This window comes from Mobula birostris, chromosome 2 (assembly GCF_030028105.1).
Source record: "Mobula birostris isolate sMobBir1 chromosome 2, sMobBir1.hap1, whole genome shotgun sequence".
NCBI lineage: Eukaryota > Metazoa > Chordata > Chondrichthyes > Myliobatiformes > Myliobatidae > Mobula > Mobula birostris.
Window position 1 is genome coordinate 119,679,808 of NC_092371.1, and position 22,004 is coordinate 119,701,811.

General features: G+C 44.5%; 1 protein-coding gene across 1 annotated transcript in view; it reads right to left on the reverse strand.

The window, feature by feature from the left end:
• The window catches only part of mertka (c-mer proto-oncogene tyrosine kinase a), a 179,955-nt gene that overhangs the window by 16,668 nt on the left and 141,283 nt on the right, over positions 1-22,004 (reverse strand). The window contains exons 13-17 of the mRNA XM_072246976.1: positions 17,376-17,456; positions 16,257-16,349; positions 14,135-14,256; positions 8,209-8,318; positions 5,524-5,683 (exon numbers count right to left, since the gene is read on the reverse strand). Coding sequence (XP_072103077.1) covers positions 5,524-5,683; positions 8,209-8,318; positions 14,135-14,256; positions 16,257-16,349; positions 17,376-17,456 — 566 coding nt within the window. The remainder of the gene's footprint in view (positions 1-5,523; positions 5,684-8,208; positions 8,319-14,134; positions 14,257-16,256; positions 16,350-17,375; positions 17,457-22,004) is intronic.

Below are 22,004 nucleotides of genomic sequence, written 5' to 3' on the forward strand. Positions count from 1 at the left end.
AGTATAAAAAGTAGGGGCAAAAGAGTCAGAGTATTTGGACCATAAGGTTTTCATCGTTGAACATAATTAGAGTACATGATTCGGGGCAATGTACTGACGTCCAATGGAAGAAAGGAGACAGAAGAAAGCAATTCCTATAGAATATAAGTCCTTAAATAAAAAAGTTAAAAGCTTATGTCAAAAAGCCAAAGAAGAGTGGTTAAATCAGGACTGTGAGCAAATAGAAAGAATCCCTATTACTGATTCGAAAAGGTTACATCAACAAATCAAGAATATCATTGGTAAAAAGCTCCTCTGTTCTTCAGGTGGATGTTTGAAAGCAAAGGATGGTACCATTATCATGGGAAAACATGAGATTATGAACAGATGGACTGAGTATATTCAGGAATTGTTTGAAGACAATCAAGGTGAAAAACCAGAAATTAAGAAAAACATTGAAGGTCCAAGTATTTTAAAATCTGAAGTTCGTAATGCAATAAATAAGATGGAGAAAGGAAAGGCAGCAGGTCCTGATGAATTAGTAATAGAACAAATTATTGCCCAGAACATCTTTAGGGAGCGGTATCTCAGAAGATGGGAGGCAATCAAGTGCAATATATCCTAAGTACAGCACGTTGATGATGCAGTTAGTCAGCAATGTTGAGGAAGGTATTTCGGGAGGATATAAGCAGGACCTTGAATGGACGAGGGAAGACAGATGAAGTAAAATATGGTAAAAATTGAGATAATCAAATTAGTATGAAAAGTAAAGGCATTAAAATAGTGAGAGATTAGTGGAAATGAAGGAACTTGGCCATTGTGTCAATTATATGGAGCTCTGCTATGATTACATCAGAATATTGTGTACAGGTCTGCTAAAACTTGTTACAGAGGGAACACAACAAAGGCTCAGCACACTAATTCCTGGAATGGCTACTTTGACATACAAGGGGAGGTTAGGCAGACCAGGCCTGTACTCGCAAATTTAGGAGAATGAGGGTGATCTCATTGACATATAGAAAATTGCTGGGGGGGTGGTGGGGGGTTTGTCAAGGTAGATGCAAGATTTGATGTTTCACTAGGATGGGGTTCTACTACCAGGTTTCACTGCTGCAAATGAAGGTTGGCTCTTCAGGACAGAAAATAAGCTTCTTCATGCAAACTCTCCAATACGTGGAATAGCTGCTCAGATCGTAGATCTAGAAATGGGCAACCTCCACTTATTGAAACAGAAACTGTCCTTGACAACCTGGGAGAATTACTGGTGCTGTCAGTGCTGGCTTTGCTCACACTCTCTGTGAGTGCGTGGGCTAAGGTGGGAATACTATAACTGGGTTCTTGGTGATTGGTAAGAGCCAGTGGGCAGAAGGTTCTTTTCTGTGCTGTATGGTGAAAGCTCACTGAATGCCAGAATAGGCTTGAATGGTCAAATGGCATTTCTCTCCCTACACTGTTGGCTGAACACTACCTCACTGTTCCTCTAGGTGAGGACAAGGAGAACCCTATTCCTAGTGGGGTGGTGGGAGGATGGAGTGAGAGCAGATGTGCATGAAATGGGGCAGATGCGTTTCAGAGCAGAGTTGATGGTGGAGGAAGAGAAGCCTCTTTCTTTAAAAAAGGAGGACATCTTCCTCGTCCTGGAATGAAAAGCCTCATCCTGAGAGCAGTTGCGGCAGACAGGAGGAATTACGAGAAGGGGATGGCATTTTTGCAAGAGACAGGGTGAGAAGAGGATTAGTCCAGATAGCTGTGAGAGTCAGTAGGCTTATAGTAGACATCAGTAGATAAGCTGTCTCCAGAGATAGAGACAGAAAGATCTAGAAAGGGGAGGGAGGTAACTTTATCCACTCAGGGGATCTCCCATCCACTGCTCCCAACCTTATAGCTCCCACACCCTGCACTTCCCGTTTCTACCTTCTACCCAAGATCCACAAACCTGCCTGTCCAGGTAGACCTATTGTCTCAGCTTGCTCCTGCCCCACCGAACTCATTTCTGCATACCTCAACACTGTTTTATCCCCGCTTGTTCAATCCCTTCCTACCGATGTTCCTGGCACTTCTCACGCTCTGAAACTTCTCGATGATTTTAAGTTCCCTGGCCCCCACCGCTTTATTTTCACCATGGACGTCCAGTCCCTATATACTTCCATCCCCCATCAGGAAGGTCTCAAAGCCCTCCGCTTCTTTTTGGATTCCAGACCTAACCAGTTCCCCTCTACCACCACTCTGCTCCGTCTAGCGGAATTAGTCCTTACTCTTAATAATTTCTCCTTTGGCTCCTCTCACTTCCTCCAAACTAAAGGTGTAGCCATGGGCACCCGTATGGGTCCCAGCTATGCCTGCCTTTTTAAGCAACACACATCAAAGTTGCTGGTGAACTCAGCAGGCCAGGCAGCATCTCTAGGAAGAGGTACAGTCGACATTTCAGGCCGAGACCCTTCGTCAGGACTAACTGAAGGAAGAGTTAGTAAGAGATTTGAAAGTGGGAGGGGGAGGGGGAGATCCAAAATGATAGGAGAAGACAGGAGGGAGAGGGATGGAGCCAAGAGCTGGACAGGTGATTGGCAAAGGGGATATGAGAGGATCATGGGACAGGAGGCCTGGGGAGAAAGACAAGTGGCGGGGGGGGGGAACGCAGAGGATGGGCAAGGGGTATAGTCAGACGGACAGAGGGAGAAAAAGAAGAGTGAGAGAAATAATGTGTGTATAAAAATAAATAACGGATGGGGTACGAGGGGGAGGTGGGGCATTAGCGGAAGTTAGAGAAGTCAATGTTCATGCCATCAGGTTGAAGGCTACCCAGACGGAATATAAGGTGTTGTTCCTCCTGAGTGTGGCTTCATCTTTACAGTAGAGGAGGCCGTGGATAGACATGTCAGAATGGGAATGGGATGTGGAATTAAAATGTGTGCCCACTGGGAGATCCTGCTTTCTCTGGCGGACAGAGCGTAGGTGTTCAGTAAAGCGGTCTCCCAGTCTGCGTGGGGTCTCGCCAATATATAGAAGGCCACATCGGGAGCACCGGACGTAGTATATCACCCCAGCCGACTCACAGGTGAAGTGTCGCCTCACCTGGAAAGACTGTCTGGGGCCGTGAATGGTGGTAAGGGAGGAAGTGTAAGGGCATGTATAGCACTTGTTCCACTTTCAAGGATAAGTGCCAGGAGGAAGATCAGTGGGGAGGGATGGGGGGGACGAATGGACAAAGGAGTCGCGTAGGGAGCAATCCCTGTGGAAAGCGGGGGGGGGAGGGAGGAAAGACCTATTGTCTCAGCTTGCTCCTGCCCCACCGAACTCGTTTCTACATACCTCGACACGGTTTTATCCCTCCTTGTTCAATCCTTTCCTACCTATGTTCGTGACACTTCTCACACTCTTAAACTTTTTGATGATTTTAAGTTCCCTGGCCCCCACCGCTTTATTTTCACCATGGATGTCCAGTCCCTGTATACTTCCATCCCCCATCAGGAAGGTCTCAAAGCTCTCCGCTTCTTTTTGGATTCCAGACCTAATCAGTTCCCCTCTACCACCACTCTGCTCCATCTAGCAGAATTAGTCCTTACTCTTAATAATTTCTCCTTTGGCTCCTCCCACTTCCTCCAAACTAAAGGTGTAGCTATGGGCACCCGTATGGGTCCTAGCTATGCCTGCCTTTTTGTTGGCTTTGTGGAACAATCTATGTTTCATGCCTATTCTGGTATCTGCCCCCCACTTTTCCTTCACTACATCGACCACTGCATTGGCGCTGCTTCCTGCACGCATGCTGAGCTCGTTGACTTTATTAACTTTGCCTCCACTTTCACCCTGCCCTCAAGTTTACCTGGTCCATTTCCGACACCTCCCTCCCCTTTCTAGATCTTTCTGTCTCTGTCTCTGGAGACAGCTTATCCACTGATGTCTACTATAAGCCTACTGACTGACTCTCACAGCTATCTGGACTATTTCTCTTCTCACCGTCTCTTGCAAAAATGCCATCCCCTTCTCGCAATTCCTCCGTCTCCGCCACATCTGCTCTCAGGATGAGGCTTTTCATTCCAGGACGAGGGAGATGTCCTCCTTTTTTAAAGAAAGGGGCTTCCCTTCCTCCACTATCAACTCTGCTCTCAAATGCATCTCCCCCATTTCACGCATATCTGCTCTCACTCCATCCTCCCACCACCCCACTAGGAATAGGGTTCCCCTCGTCTTCATCTACCACCCCACCAGCCTCCGGGTCCAACATATTATTCTCCGTAACTTCCGCCACCTCCAACGGGATCCCACCACTAAGCACATCTTTCCCTCCCACCTTCTCTCTGCTTTCCGCAGGGATTGCTCCCTACGCAACTCCCTTGTCCATTCGTCCCCCCCATCCCTCCCCACTGATCTCCCTCCTGGCACTTATCCTTGTAAGCGGAACAAGTGCTACACATGCCCTTACACTTCCTCCCTTACCACCATTCAGGGCCCCAGACAGTCCTTCCAGATGAGGCGACACTTCACCTGTGAGTCGGCTGGGGTGATATACTGCGTCTGGTGCTCCCGATGTGGCCTTCTATATATTGGCGAGACCCGACGCAGACTGGGAGACCGCTTTACTGAACACCTACGCTCTGTCCGCCAGAGAAAGCAGGATCTCCCAGTGGCCACGCGTTTTAATTCCACATCCCATTCCCATTCTGACATGTCTATCCACGGCCTCCTCTACTGTAAAGATGAAGCCACACTCAGGTTGGAGGAACAACATTTTGTATTCTGTCTGGGTAGCCTCCAACCTGATGGCATGTACATTGACTTCTCAAACTTCCGCTAATGCCCCACCTCCCCCTCATACCCCATCCATTATTTATTTATCTACACACATTCTTTTTCTCTCTCTCTCTCTCTTCTTTTTCTCCCTCTGTCCCTCTCACTATACCCCTTGCCCATCCTCTGGGCATCCCCCCCCCGTTTTCTTTCTCCCGAGGCCTCCTGTCCCATGATCCTCTCATATCCCTTCTGCCAATCAACTATCCAGCTCTTGGCTCCATCCCTCCCCCTCCCACTTTCAAATCTCTTACTAGCTCTTCCTCCAGTTAGTCCTGATGAAGGGTCTCGGCCCGAAACGTCGACTGTACCTCTTCCTAGAGATGCTGCCTGGCCCGCTGCGTTCACCAGCAACTTTTGTGTGTGAAACAAGAAGTGAATGTTGCCACTGATTACTAAGATCCAGCAAACCCTGAGACTTGCAGCAAATAATGCTTCTGTCTCATAGCTCCCGTTGCATTAGCTCAGTCTTGATCTGTGGTGCTGCCAGTGTTGGCTCTGCTCACTCTCTGTGAGTGCATGTATTTCCATTGGATGCTCTGACTTCCTCCAGAACCCAACAGCATGTGGGTTGGCAGGTTAAATGGATACTGTAAGTTACCCCCTTTGGAGGAAAGTTGATGGGCATGAGAAAGATAATAGTTACAAGGAAATAAATGGAGAAATGATGGGATTGCTCTGATGGACTTGCAAAGCCTCAATAGGCTGAATAGCTTCTTTCTAAAGTTGCAATAAAATAAAGTAAATATACAAACATACCACATCACTTTTAACTGTGAAAACTCGATCAGCAAGACTCTCTACAGCAATCCATTTCACTGGCATCTTAGCAATCCGACCTTGCCTGTAGTAGTCCCCACTGTAGATTTTCTTGGATAAGCCGAAGTCTGCCACACATACTGTCATATCCGTCTGTAACCTGGGGGATCAAAACAGATACTTTGCATTTGTCTCCTGTGAAATGCACGAGAGGAACAATAACTTGATTTTCTGCTGAGTCCTTGTGCAGGGTTCCTTAAAAGTTAACTAGCAAGGTGAATCAGTAAGACCATGAGCTCCCATCCTGCTTAGTAGCCTCCTGTGGGGAACCTTGTCAAAAGCCTTCTGGAAATCCAAGTAAACAAAAATCCACTGATTTTGCTTTGTCTATCTTTCCTGTTAATCCCTCAAAGAATTCCAACAGATTTGTCAGGGAAGGTTTCCCATTTTTGGAAACCTTGTTGACTTTGGCCTAACCTATCATGCATCTCCAAGTGCCTCAAAACCTCAACCTTAATAATGGACTCTAACGTCTTCCCAGCCACTAAAGTCATGTTAACAGGCCCTATAATTTCCTATTGTTTGCATCCCCGACCAGTCCCCTTTCTTGAAGGGTGAGGATACATTTGTAACTTTCTATTCCCCCAAAACTCTTCCAGAATTTAGAGACTCTTGAAAGATCACTACACATGCCTTCACCGTCTCATCAGCTACCTTTTTCAGAACCCTAGGCTGTAGTCCAACTGGTCCAGGTGACTTTACCCTCAGACCTATCAGCATTCCACAAACTAATTTCCACAGGATACAAAATTCACAGGGAGAACATACAAACATCTTACAAGAATTGAACCTGCTTTGCCTGTACTGCAACGCACTGTGTTAACCAATACACAACCGGGCTGCCTATTGTGGGCCTTAGGGCCTGTTCCTGTGATGTATTGGTTCATATTCTGTGAGTCCCTCAGGGAAGTGTCCGAGGCCCAACCATCTTCAGCTCTGTCATTAATGACCTTCCTACCAGCATAAGTTTAGAAGTGGGAATGTTAACTGATGACTTCGCCATTAATTCCATTCATAACTCCACTGCAAATTAAAACAAACACAAAACATTTTAAATGAATGGGTAATTCCTTCTAATATCATCAACAGTGATGCTGCCTAACCTGCTGATTGCTCAGTTTTGCTGTTTTCATTTCGGATTTCTAGAGCCTACACACAGCTCGCACCAGACGTCAGGACTGAATCTGAAACACTGCAGCTGCATGACTTGCGGCACCCACTGTGAGGTCACGCCTCCTCTGGGCACTGGGTCTCCCCCAACTTCTCCAGGCTGCTGCGAGGCTCTCAGAGCACACTCGTACGGATCCTTGTGAGCTACTCCAGCCCCTCAGGCCAACTCCTCGTTTCACTGAGCACATATGCTCAATCACTGGCAACATCCCCAAGCAGCTGGAAGTGTGTTCAAAGTTCAAAGTAAACTTATTATCAAAGTACATATATGTCACCATATACAACCTTGAGATTCATTTTCTTGTGGGCATACTCAATAAGTCCATAACAGAATCATAAGAATCAATGAAAGACCACACCGGCTCGGGCGTTCAACCAATATGCAAAAGACAACAAACTGTGCAAATACAAAAAGAAATAAATAACAATTACAAATAAATAAGCAATAAATATTGACAACATGAGATGAAGAGTCCTTGAAAGTGAGTCTTTAGGTTCTGGGAACATTTCAATGACGTGGAAATTTTGAAGTTGAATGAAATTATTCCCTTTGGTTCAAGAGCCTGATGTTTGAGGGACAATGACTATTCCTGAACTTGGCTGTGTGAGCTTGGATTACAGTTCAGCGATGCTTCAATGACCCAGCATCTCTTGAACTTGGGTGGGGTCGGACTAACAGATTTACTCAGACTGTTGGATGTTACTCCAAAAACACGTTTTTCTTTCAGTTTAAAAAAAACCTGTTACATTAAGGTGTAAAAAGCATCTCAGCAAACCTGTGGATTTAAAGGCAGTGAAAAATGTACAAGTAATCCAGACTATTCCTGCAACTGCAAACCCACCCTCTGGTGTTCGAGACCTGACCCCAGCCCCTGGCTACATTCTGGGCCCCCAACTCTGGCTGCACTCTGGTAGACCAGCTCACACTCTGGATTTTTGAGTGCACCACATGCAGAACCATCAAGATTTCCGAACAACAGAATTCCAGAATTTTACTGCACATCCTTTCGAGAAGTGCCTGGAATGATGCACCTGCTGCAAAATGCCAGAACAACTGGGAGAACCTGAAATGTTGGCTTTCTCTGTCATGTTACACAGGGAAACCCAGCAATGACTTCCTGCAAATCATGTACTTGAAATCCTCACCCTTCATTTGACTTTCCCAAAGAATGTTAGGAAGACTCAGCAACAAGGGAAATCAGTGTGCAGCCATTTCCATGCCAAAGAGTTTAGAAGCACGATTTGGAGAGAATTTAAAGGTTTTTATATGTCAGGCACCCAAAATAAGAAAGAGCAGCAGAGGTGTCTTCAGCACTGGCATTAAAAAAAGACTGAAAGAGTTAATGAATGAAAAAGAGTAAAGTTTGTTTTATAAGCTTAGCTCTTGGAACAATACTGGGAGAAGTCAGACAGCCAAAAACTTGAAGGGATTCCTGCACTAAACACAATACTCACATGCAGTTTCTGGCTGCCAGATCCCGGTGTAGAAAGTTCCGATTACTCAGGTACTCCATGCCACTGGCAATGTCGATCATGAACTTCAGCAGAGTCTGCAGTGGAATATACTGGAAAACAAAACAACATAGCAACCTGTTTTATTTACATAGAACGTAAAAAGGTACAGCACAAGACAGGCCCTTCAGCACACAATGCTTGGTTGTTCTCATAAAACCAATGACTCATAATTAATCACTATTCTGCGTAATTGACCACATTCCTCCCTTCCTTGTATATTGACGTCCCTATGTAAGATTTTCTAGAGCGCTCCTGTGCTATCTGCCTCTATCATCACCCCGGCAGCATGTTTCAAGCACCAACTACTCTCTGCAGAAGAAAAAATCTGTTTCACACTCCTCCTTTAAATCAGAATTAAAACCTTATGTCATGAAATCTCTTGTTTTCTGTTAACAATGCAGCATGATACACAAAAGCCACTATAAATTATAACCAGTTTATACAGTGGATTCTGGTTAATTGGGCCATTAACTTTTGTCACTCATACTGGGCAGGAAACAAACAGTGAGGCAATTCAGAAATGCTTTGTTGACGGCTGCACAAGCATTCTGGCTTGGAAATGACAGAAATGGCTGGGAGTGAAAATAAAAGGATTTCACTACTTCACCTAGTTAGGAACTATGAAGAATTTGGAAATTTTGACAATCACCTTGAAAATCACAATGAAAATGAAGATTTGGAGGATGCAATCGCCAAAAGCATTGTATGAAGGCAATTCATTATCTACACTATGTCTCTGTGCCAATTTTGTTTATTTACAGTCCATCAAAGGAACACATACACTGGACGAATTCTTCCATTGATAATTATTAGGAACTAATACACAGTTTTATAGTACTAAAGCAGTATCGGCAGTGATCTAATTTGTTCTGCATTTCATTTAAGTACACAACTGATTATTCAGTTAAACAGCAATTTGTCTTTTTTCAATAGCTTTTTAACTATTTCCATGAAACTTTGGCTAATTGGGGCAGCTGCTTAGTTGGGGCAAAGTGTACTGGCCCTAATTAACCAGAATTCACTATAGGAGAATCAGTTCCCTGGTCTTACTGATGCCGAGTGCAAGGTTATTGTTGCAACACCACTCAACCACACCGATCAACAGTACCTCAGTCCCCTACACCTCCTCGTCACCACTTGAGGTTCTACCAACAACAGTGGTGTCAGCGGCAAATTTATAGATGGTGCTTGAGCTGTGCGTCGACCTGGAGGTAGAGAGGGTAGAGTAGTGGGCTAAGCACACATCCTTGAAGTGCACCTATGTTGATCACTAGTGAGGAGGAGATGTTATACTAATTCACACCGACTGTGGCCTCCTGATGAGGAAGTCAAGGATCCAGATGCAGAGGGAGGTACAGAAGCCTAGGTTTTGGAGCTTGTTGATTAGAACTGAAGGTATGATTGTGTTGATCACTGAGCTGAAATCAAACAACAGCCTGACATAGGGTATTACTGTCGTTCAGATTGTTCAAGACCGAGTGGTGATTCAGGGAGATTGCATCCACTGTGAATCTGATGTGGTGATAGGCAGATTGCAGTGGGTCCAGGTCCTTAACTTAGGCAGGAGTTGATTCTGGCCATGACCAACCTCTCAAAGCACTTCATTGCAGTAGATGTGAATGCTACTGGACGACAGTCATTGACTGTCAGGTAGCATGGTCCTCTTGAGCCAGTATGATTGCTGCCCTTTTGAAGCTGGTGGGAACCTCAGAATTCAGCAATGAGAGGTTGAGGATCAGAATCAGATTTAATATCACCAGTATATGTTGTGAAATTTGTCAACTTTAAGACAGTTGTACGATGAAATACATAATATAGAGGAAATAAAAACTGAGTTACATTAAGAATATATATATATATATATATACACGTCTATTAAATAGTAAAGTTAAAATAACTAGTGCAAAAAAAAGGAATAAAAAGTAGTGAGGTAGTGTTCATGGGTTCAATGTCCATTTACAAATAAGATGGCAGAGAGGAAGAAGCTGTTCCTGAATTGCTGAGTGTGTGTCTTCAGGCTTCTGTATCTCTTTCCCTGTGGTAACAATGTGAAGATGGCATGTCCTGGGTGGTGGGGATCTATAAAGATGGACACCATCTTCCTAAGCTCCTTGAAGACCTTGGAGACTATGAAGGCTCCTTCCTATGATAGAGCTAACTAATTTTACAAGTTTCTGCAACTTACTTTGGTCTCGTGCAGTAGCACCCCCCCACCCCCATACAAGGTGGTGACGCAGCCAGTCAGAATGCTCTCCACAGTACTTCTGTAGAAGTTTTTGAGTGTTTTAGTTGATAAACCAAATCTCCTCAAACTCCTAATGAAATATAGCAACTGTCTTGCCTTCTTCATAGCTACGCCCTGGAACCTGAAATTGCTCACTCTCTCCATTTGTGATCCCTCTATGAGGATTGGTTCGTGTTCCCTCATCTTACCCTTCCTGAAGACCACAATCAGCTCTTTGGTCTTACTGACATTGAGTGCCAGGTTGTTGCCGCAACACCACTCAATTAACTGGTATATCTCACTCCAGTACGCCCTTTCATCACCAACTGAAATTCTGCCAACAACGGTGGTATCATCAGCAAATTTATAGATGGCATTTGAGCTATGCCTAGCCACACAGTCATGAGTGTAGAGAGAGTAAGATAGTGGGCTAAGCACACATCCCTGTGGTGCACTACTGTTGATTGTCAGCGAGGTGAAAATGTTATTTCTAATCTACACAGATTATGGTGTTCCAATTAGTTGTGGATCCAGTTGCTGAGGGGAGGTACAGGGGTCTCGGTTCTGTAGCTTTTTGATCAGGACTGTAGGAATGATGGTGTTAAATGCTGAGCTATAATCAATAAACAGCATCCTGAAATAGGTATTTGCATCGGCCAGGTGATCCAAGGCTGTGCGAGATTCATTGAGTTCATGTCTTCTGTAGCCCTATTGTGGCAAGGATCTAAGATGTCCTTGAACCCTCCAGACAGTTGGCTGGCACATTTTCAGTGCCCAGCCAGGTACACCATCAGGGTCTGATGCCTCATAAGGGTTCATCCACTTGAAAGATGTGACATCAGGCTCTGGGACAGTCTCATAGGGTTGTGTGATGCTGCGTGAATTCATACAGGTATAGTTATACTCCCCCTTTCAAAGTATGCATAGGGGAAAGAAGCATCATTGCCATTTATGATGTTTGGTTTTGCCTTGTAAGAAGTACTGGCCTGCAAACTGACAAAGCTGCCAGCCATCTGGTTTCATCCCCAACTTCACTCAAAATTGCTTTCTCGCTCTTAAGATTGCCTTCTTGTTGAGTTCTGGATCACCGATGTCGAATGCCACGAAGCTAGCACTCAGCAGACTGCAAATCTCTTAGCTTTCCCACAGTTCCTGGTTTGGGTATGTCCGAGAAGGCACACACTCATCCACACCAAGTGGGTGACAACTGCGGCGTATTCATTCAGATCTGAAGATGCATCCCCGAACTTACTCCGCCGATACAAAGCAATCCTGTAAGCACTCCTCCGCCTCCTGTGACCATACCTCCGCGTCTCACCGCTGGTACTGTGGCCCTCAGTCTCTGATCGTACACTGGAAGTAGAAGTACAGCCAGGTGATCGGACTTTCCAAAGTGAGGGCACAGTAAACGTTCTTAATAGTGGTGTAACAGTGGTCAGGTGTCTTGGCTCTTCTGGTTCCATAGGTGACGTTAGTGATCATTGGTCAGACACTTCTTCGAACTGGCCTGGTTGAAATCCCTTGCAGTGATCAGGAAGACATCAGTCAGCGTTGTCTCGTGACTGTTACGCTCCTCCAGTGCCAGCCTGATGTTGGCCAGTCGTAGAACGTATACCACGACCAGGAGAACTCCACCTGCAGATAGAATGGACAACAGCCAACCACCAGATCTTCCAGACAGCACCACCGTGATGAGTTAATCATGATGCAAATGCCGCTGCCTCTGCCTTTACCTGATGTCGCTGTCCAGTCCGTGCAGTGGAAGGTGAAGCTCTTGGGCTGGATTGCTGGGGGGCGGGGGTGGTGGGTGAGACACGTCTCTGTGAAGCAGAGTACACAGCACTCCCTGACGTCTCTCTGGTACTGCAATCTTGTTCTGAGGTCTTCAATTTTATTTTCCACAGACTGTACATTAGACGGGAGAATGCTAGGGAGTGGGGTGTCAGGGTCCCGAGTTTCAGTTCTACCTGCAGCCCAGTCTCGCAACCGCACTTTCTTAAATGGAATCTACACTTGCTACCTGGGCGGTCTGGAGTCTAAGCGATTTTGAATGTTAGACCTTTTAAGACATCTTGAAAAAATGTTGCCTATTGAAGTACCTGATTGTGACTGTAGATTTCAGCTGTAATATTCCTCAATGGGAATATATGATGATTCCATTCAGAGCTGCACCTAGAGTCACCAGTGTCTGGCGCCATCTTGAATTTTGAGAGATGATCTACCTCATTTTAAAAACATCCCCTCTATTGCTAGATATTCTCAATTCTGAGAAAAAAAATACTGGCTGTCTACCTATGCCTTGCATAATGTTATCAACTTCTAACAATTCTCTCCTCACCCTCTGTCACTTTAGAGAAAACAGTCCTAGCTTTTCTAAACTCTCCTCAGAGCATACATCTTGCAAACCAGGCAGTATCCTGGTAAATCTCTGCAACCTCTCCAAAGCCTTTACATTGTACCTATAACTGGGCACACAGAACTGAATGTAAGACTCTAAATTTCTAATCTGAATGAGAATCAGACACAGGTTTTGAATTACAAGTCCCGCTTCTCTTCCTCCAATTCCCCTGGTGCTTGGATGGTCAGTGCCCTCAACTACTCCGACTGCTTGCTTTCCCCAAACAATGGAGAGAAGCAATCCAAGAACAGGGTTTAAAAACAGCTTTTGTTCACACATGCCAAAACGATGTAATATCAACTTGAATTCTTGGGACTTTCCGAAAAGAAAAGAATTCTTGGAGCTTGTCCCATTGTTCCCATTCCACTGTCCTTTTCCAATAATCATGGCAGAGTAAGAATAACTCTTCAATATTTTCCTTCTCTACAAAGTTACCGTGCTGTACCTCTAAATAAAAGTAGAATTAAAAGGTATGACTTTCTGGCACCTCAAGAAAAAACCTACGTTACCAACTAAATCAGCAGACAACCAACCCCACTTCCCCATCGGATTGTGTCCCTCTTCTGCTAAGAGTGCACCCGTCATTGTTTGTTGCTCCACATTCCAGCATCTGCACTCTCCAGTCTCCATGTTCAGGACCTCATGACCTAGAACTCATCAAGTAATAACTGCCCAATTCAAGGAGTGATGCAAGGAGATTCAATGATTGCATTCTCAAGAAAATTGGCTGGGGGCGGAGAAGAAAAACTGCATGATTCCTGGAAAAGGGCAATGGAATGGGAATAATGGGAGTTGTTCTTTTCGGAAAGCTCCAAGAATTCAAGTTGATTTTACGCTAGTAATTTGAATAGACAGGGTGAAACCAAAAGGCTTCAAGGGTGCCATTTAGCCCATATGTTTGAATTGGGCAATATGAATGAAGGAGTGTTGTGGATGGCTTGTGGAAATAAAGAATGTATTGAAGACAGCAGCTAGTCAAGCCTGTTTCTTGCACTATCCATGCAAAATTATCCTTTCTCGCACGCCATTCATGTTATCTAGAAATCAGGCAGCAGCCTTAACAACCAGCACCAAACAACTTTTTACAGCCAGTATTTGAAGTTTATTGACTCTCGCGTTCACCTTCCCCAGTAACAATGTGGTCTACAGTAAGCAGATAACTGGCACTCTTTAAATAATCCAGGAGCTGACGGTGAATAATGTTAGAAATAACAGTACATTTTTCTACAGAGTTCCATAATTACCTCAGCATTTGGTTCAAGCCTGGAGCGCAGCAGGAAGCTGTGCAAGTCACCGTATTTCATGAAGGGAAGGATGACCATAGGCTTTGCAATCTGTTCTCTGGAGCCCAGTTCCAAACACACACCTGAAAAAAACACACAGCAAATGCACTTGCTACAGAGCTCATACATTCCCAACCATCTTAACTCAATTCTCCTTTTAAAAATAAGCTTTGCTCTATATTCGCCAAAATTGAACAATTATGTGTTTGTCCGTCCTCCATGTAACTTCAAGAGGCAGGTTATGATCGACAGTCTATCGTTCGAACACTAACATAGTTATGGCAATTAAGGTGCATTTTATTCAGGGGACAGCTGTGGAAGACATCAGAAAACTCTCAGCCATCAAGTTTTTCATCCAGTTCAGTGTCACAAAATATTCTCTTTACTGAGGCCTGACATGGTCATTCTGTCAGAAACCTTGATGCAGGTGGTCACAGCAGAACAAACAGTTCCTTGGGAAGACTGGATTGAGGAGGTGTTAGAGCATAAGAAAGCCAAATACAAGGAGCTGGTAGACCAGTGCCAGAGACAGGGTGAAGGACTCGATGTGGGGCTATAGAGGTTTTGCCGGCTGCTTGCTGTGCAGAACCTACTCTCTCCTTGGCATTACAGGAGCTGCAAATCAAAGAGCCATCAGGACTGTCACAGAGGCTGGTGAGCAAGCCTCCAGATATCTATGGATCAAGAAGTATGACCGGTGGACCAATGCTGCTGGGACACAAGCCTTGGCCTGATCAACCCTGGCTGGGTTGCCTGGGGAAGGGAGTCTGAAAGACCCGAAACACCCAATGAACCCGGGTTACATCACTGATGATGTTCTCCAGTATATCCTCGGATGTATCTGAACATCATTATACATTGCAATATCTGTAACTCCAGAACATCGCAAAGCAATTTGCAAGCTATTTCTGAAGTGTGGTCACTCTTGCAACACCCTTTGCTAACAAGGAAGCAAAATCTGAAAACAAAAATTATTGTTGTTGTGCTAGCTTGACATTTATTAGCAGAAATTTAACAGTCTGTTGGGACAGTCTAGCTAGTAGACCTTGCTATCTTACAGCTCCAGTGACTTCGCTTCAATCCTGACTCCTGGTGCTCCTTGGGTTTAGTCTGCATGAATTCCCTGTTATCACGTGTTTTCCCTAGTTTCCTCCCGCATACCAAGAATGTGAAGCTGCTAAGTTAATTGGTAAGCTGGAAATCACCTCCAGGTCTGTAGACGAGTGGCAGAATCTGGGAGGAATTGATGGGAATATGGGAAGAGTGAAAGGAGATCAGTATAGATCAATATATCTGGTGACCAGCACAGACTTTGTGGGCTGAAAACCTTGTTTCCAAACTGTAAGGCTCTGTGATTCCGGGAATAAATAATGGCCTTGCCAGAAACATTCTCCAAATAAATGATAGATTTAAAAAAAAAATCAACCTCAAGAGTTCAGCCACATAATATTGAGATATTATCTTATGCGTAATAATATGGCAGTACAGCAGCGTGGCGGTTAGCACAACGCTTTACAGTATCAGCGACTGGGTTCATTTCCCGTCGCTACCCCGGAGTTTGCTGCTTCTCCCCGTGAACGCGTGGGTTTCCTCCGGGTGCTCCAGTTTCCTCCCACAGTCCAACAGTGCTGCAGAGCATGAAACAAACTGCCAGCTTTGCGACACAAATTTACGATATATATGACATAATATTTAAGGGGTTCTGTTTGGCTCCTGCTGTTGCTGCATGACTGGCCAATACTCATTATTGAATATCCAACAGCAAGCAAGTTCAATCGGCAGGACCCAAGGACTGATCGCTTTCGTCTTGTCTGGGTTTAGGATCACGGGCCACCTGGAGCCGGGCTTAGGAGAGTTGGAGGTGGAGTTGAGGTAGAAGTTAAGGTTATGGATTAAATTGCTCAGGGCAAAGTCATATGAGGTGTGGGAGGGTATCTCCTTCTTGCTGCTAACATTGGGAAGGAGATACAAGGGCCTTTGGTCTCACACCAACATGTTCAGGAAATGATTACCCTGAGGCTCCTGAACCAGTGTGAATAACTATAATACCATCAATACAATTATTAAATATATAGTACAATACCCAAAAGTCTAATGACATTTGGATGATCAAAATCTTTCATGCAAGCTGCTTCGCTCAGGAATTCTTCGATTTCCCTCAGTGAGAAGTCATCCACTGGAACAAAAAAAAAGATAAATCTTATCCTCAGAACCAAGTATAATTGCTCTTCTAATAGAATCTCAATGCTACTGCAAAAACAATAAAATATTTGGTTGGGTTTAATAGTGAGAATAATAACATGTCTGAGTCTCAGTTGAATTAACATCTCTCAGTTAAAAGCTTAACATTTGGAATCATATAACAGGTTGAAACTTGAACTGCTTCTTTACTACAACACTGTGGACAGCTCCAATATTCCAGACGGCGTTCCACATGTTGAAACTTGAACTGCTTCTTTACTACAACACTGTGGACAGCTCCAATATTCCAGACGGCGTTCCACATGTGTCAGAACATTTTACCAGCTTACTGCATCCAGGAGCTCACTGTGCACAGAAACATTATGAGAAACTGTTCAGCCCCAATCGCTACATTACAAAATGGTGTCCTAACACTCAAAGCAAATATGACACGAAGCTGTAATTTTAAAGTTGGTTGCAAACATGCACAGGATTTATGCACAGCGATCCTTTTTACCGGCAAATCCGAAGTTTGTCAGCTTTCCTTTTCTATTACTAATGGCAGAACCTTCATCCTTCTCTAAATCATATCATCTGAAACCATCTTCCCAATCATATCATTTGACAGTCGCCTCACCATCTTAAAAAGGCTTGATTTTTCAACCTCTGAGTGACTTGGGATACTGCAATGTCACAGGCATTGGATACAAATGCAGGCAACTGATTTTCCCTAACTTAATAAACCAAGGAACTCTACCGTGGACAGTCCCAAGCCCGGCTGCAAGAGGAGGAGGGTTGGACATGAGGCTAGCAACGCCATCCCGTAAAAACACAATGCTACAGAATCGCCAACGGAAGCTCCAAAGACCTCATCCCTGGGAGAGGTAGGATTCACCAAGATGATGGTCTACACCTGGGGACAACTTAAAGACTGGCCCAGGACAGAGGACTCTCGTGTGCTACCGTTGGCGGCCTATGCCCGAGTAGGTGTGAAAAGTAATTAAATCAAGGGTAGCCTTACATTTCATGGTTTTAACAGCAACTTTCCGGCTACTGCCATCAGCCTGTTTAAGGTGTCCCTCCATTACAGACCCAAATTCCCCTGTAGAACAATGAGAATATAAAGATCAGTCAAGTTAACAGTTTACACATACAAAATGTAAAACAATGCAGTATACTGTCAACGAGAGCACAGAGAAAAATGAACTGAACAGTGTACTGTACAAAATGAACCTTTCTTGGCTCTGTTTATTGAAGCCATTTCTTGTCACTTTAAATCTCCCTTCAGATTTGTCCCTGTGTTACTATTTGTAGGTGTTAAGAGTTACAGGCTGTTTTGTGCATAAAACTGTCTGATTATCATTGTAACCTGGGTAATTTTGATATTAGCCAGGAGGAGCAGAATTAGGTCAGCTGCAATGACTGTCAGATGAATGACATTAGCCAATAAAACACGGATCGATTTGAAGATATCCACAGGAACGGGAAACTAAAAATGAGAAGCAGGTATTACTTAAATGGCATCAGATGGGGAAGTGCTGATTGACAGAGATTTGGATGTTCTTATACACCACTCAAAGCAGCATTCAGGTCCTGCAAACAATTGAAGTGAACGATATGTTGGCCTTCACTGAGACGTTTGAATACAGTGCCTTGGTGTGACCACTCAGGAATATTGTGTACAGTTTTGGTCTCTGTACCCAAGAGATGCTTGCCGTGAGGAACAAAGTTTCACTGGACTGATTCCCGGATGACAGGACTGCTGTATAGGGAGAGGTGATGACAATCAGGTTTGCAATGACATCGTAAACAAGAGCGGATCAAATACAAACATGTAATGTTCTAACTGGTCAAGATAAGAAAGGATTGGGTGATGTTATTTCCTTGCTGAGATGTCTCAATCCATGGGGTAAGAGGTTTAGTACTAAAAGGAGACATTCCTTCATTCAGAGAGTGGTGAACCTGTGGAGTTTGCTATCTCAAAAGTTTGTAGAGGCCGCGTCAGTATATGTGTTAAGGAGACAGATGAACTTCTAGGTACCAAAGGGTATGGGAAGAAAGCAGTCATATGGTAATGAGACCAAGGCTCAGTCATAATTCCACTGTGTGTAAGAGTAGATTTGAAGGGCCAGTTAGCCCTCTCCTGCTCCAAGTTTCCATGTAAAAGAATCTCTCCATTAAGTTAATTGTTAAATTTTGTCCTGGGAGTTTGGATCTGCAGAGTGTTTTAATATGATAAAATAATTATCTGGTGCATTCATAATTGAATACATGTTATAGAAGAGTTACGTCCTCTTTAATCTGGGCCGAAGTATGGCATACCCTGGTACAGAACACAACGAGCATTTCAGCCTGGTATAGTCTTGGAGTCCCCTAATATTTGGTAAGATGGTGGCGAACTTGGTCACAGCGGCCTCTCTGGGTCCAAATAAGGGTGCAATTGTTTGTCATTTATGTCTTTCTTATGATCGCAAGATGCAAACATCGAGTAAGGTAGGTCTACCTCACTAGAAAGTTGCTAGACAGATTCAGCAACAGGTTTAATATCACTGGTCTATGTCATGAAATCTGTTATGTTTGCGGGAGCAGTACAATGCAAAACATGGTAATACAGGGAAAAAATCTGTGAATTAAAGTATGTATGCGCATATATATCTCAAGTAGTTAAATTAAATAAGTTGTGCAAAACCTAAATAAAGAAAGCACTGAGAGTGGTCGTGGGTTCAATGTCCATTCAGAAATCGGATGGCAGAGGGGAAGAAGCTGTTCCTGAATTGCTGAGTGTGAGTCTTCAGGCTTCTGTACCTCCTTCCTGGTGGTAACAACAAGAAGAGGGCACGGTCTGGGTGGTGGGGGTTCTAAATGATGGATGCCGCCTTTTTGAAGCACTGCTCCTTGAAGATAGCTTGGATGCTATGGAGGATAGTACCCATGATGGAGCTGACTAATTTTACCATTCTCTGCTGCTTGCTTTGATCATTCGCAGCCCGCCCCCCCCCATACTAGATGGCAGTGCAGCCAGTCAGAATGCTCTCCATAGTACATCTGTAGAAATTTTCCAGTCTTTTAGGTGACTTTCAAATCTCCTCATATTCCTAATGAAATATAGCTGCTGTTTTGCCTTCTTTATAGCTACATCAATATGCTGGGACCAGGTTAGGTCCTCAGAGATATTAACACCAAGGAACTTGAAATTCCTCGCTCTCCACTTCTTTTCCCTCGATAAGGATTGCTGTGCATTCCCTCATCTTACCCTTTCTGAAGTCCACAATCAGCTCTTTGGTCTTACTGACATTGAGTGTAAGGTTGTTGCTGTGACACAATTCAACTAGCTGGTCTATCTCACTCCTGTATGCCCTCCCATCACCATCTGAGATTCTGCCAAAAATGGTTGTATCATCACCAAATTTATAGATGGCACGAGCTGTGCTGAGCTACACAGTCATGGGTGTAGAGACAGTAGAGCACTGGGCTCAGCACACATCCCTGAGGTGCACCAGTATTGATTGTCAGCGAGGAGGAGATGTTATTACCAATCCACAGAGAGTGTGGTCTTCTGGTTAGGAAGTTGAGGATCCAATTGCAGAGAGAGGTATAGAGGTCCAGGTTTTGTAGCTTGCAATCAGTACTGTAGGAATAATGGTGTTAAATGCTGACCTATAGTCAATGAACAGCATCCTGACATAGGCATTTGCATTGTCCAGGTGATCCAAGGTACCGTGGAGACCCAATGGGATTGTGCCTGTCATAGACCTATTGTGATGATAAGCCAATCGCAATGGGTCCAGGTCCTTGCTGAGGCAGAAGTTAATCCTAGCCATGGCCAACCTCTCAAATCATTTCATCACCATCCGACGTGAGTGCTTTTGGATGATAGCCATTAAGGCAGCTCATACTACTCTTCTTGTGGATAATTGTTGCCCTTTTGAAGTATGTGGGAACTTCCAACTGTAGCAGTAAGAGATTAAAAATGTCTTTGAACTTCCGCCAGTCAGTTGGCACAAGGTTTCAAAGCCTTACCAGGTACTCCATCAGGGCCTGCTGCCTTGCGAGGATTCACCCTCCTGAAAGACAGACTGGCATCAGTCTCTAAGATAGAGATCACAGAGTCACCGGGTGCAGCAGGGATCTTCACAGCTGTAGTTATATGCTCCCTTCCAAAGTGGGCATAAAAGCCGTTGAGCTCGTCTGGTAGTGAAGCATCGCTGCCAATCATGATGCTGGGTTTCGCTTTGTAGGTAGCAAACCCTATCAGAGATGTCGTGCATCTGATGTCGCCTCCAACCTCTCTCGGAATTGTCTCTTTACTCTTGAAATAGCCATCTGTAAGTCATTCCTAGTTTTCTTGTACAGACCAAATGCCACAGAGCTAGTCCTCAGCAGACGACAAACCTCCTGGTTCATCCACGGCTTTTGATTTGGGTATATACAGTATGCTGTCATCCACACAGGCTTCAATAAAGTCAGTGGCAGTTGTGGCGTATTCATCCAGACTCGAAAATGAATCCCCCTATACACAAAGCAGTCTTGTAAGTGCTGCTATACCTCCCTTGTCCATACCTTCTTGGTCCTCACTACTGGTGCTGGTATAGAAGTATAGCCAGGTGAGCAGATTTTCCGAAGTGTGTGCATGGGAGAGCACGGTAAGCACTCTTGATTGTGGTGTAACAGCGGTCCAGTGTGTTGTTTGCTCTGGTACTACAAGTGGCTTGTTGATAACAATTATTTAGAGACTTTTTCAAGCTGACCTAGTTAAAATCCCCCAGAATGATGGGGAAGGCATCAGGATGTGCTGTTTTATGCCACGTCGCTCAGATAGTCTAGAACTGTTTGACATTGGCCTGTAACGCACATCAAAGTTGCTGGTGAACGCAGCAGGCCAGGCAGCATCTCTAGGAAGAGGTACAGTCGACGCTTCAGGCCGAGACCCTTCGTCAGGACCAGCATCTGCAGAATTCCTGTTGTTGACATTGGCCTGTGGTGGGATGTGCTTCACTACCAAAATTATCGCTGAAATCTCCTGCGGCAGGTAAAATGGATGGCACTTGATCACGAGGTGTTCCAGGTCTGGTGAACAGGACAGCACCACCACGTCTACACACCACGAGGAACTGATCATGAAGCAAACCATCTCACCCCCGCCCTGTCTTTGGCTTTAAAAGACTCAACAGTGCTATCTTTGTGGTGTATTACGAACCTGTCAATCTGAATTACTATGCCCAGAATATGAGGGGTTAACCAAGATTCTGTGCAACAACAGATGCAAGTGTTCCAAATATGCCACTGATACAGAACCCTAGCTCTGAGATCTTCAATTTTATTTACCAGAGGCTGTGCATTTGCCAGCAAGATAGTTGGTATTGGGAGTTGAAAACCATGTGTTTTTTTTAAACGTACCATTAGCCCAGTGCAACATCTTCATTTCCGCCGACACCTGAAGGGGACAGTCCCCTGACCACAGTCCGATCTATTTCCATCGGTTTTGAGCAACAATAGATTGCTTAATTGCATTAAAATGTCATTACTGACTGAACACACCTTAGATGTAGCTGTGGTCCTCAGCTGCAGCAGGCTGAAATCGGAGTATTTGATCATTTCCATCAAAGCAGCCTTTAATTTGGCACCCCGGAAGTGAACAAACAGCGATGGA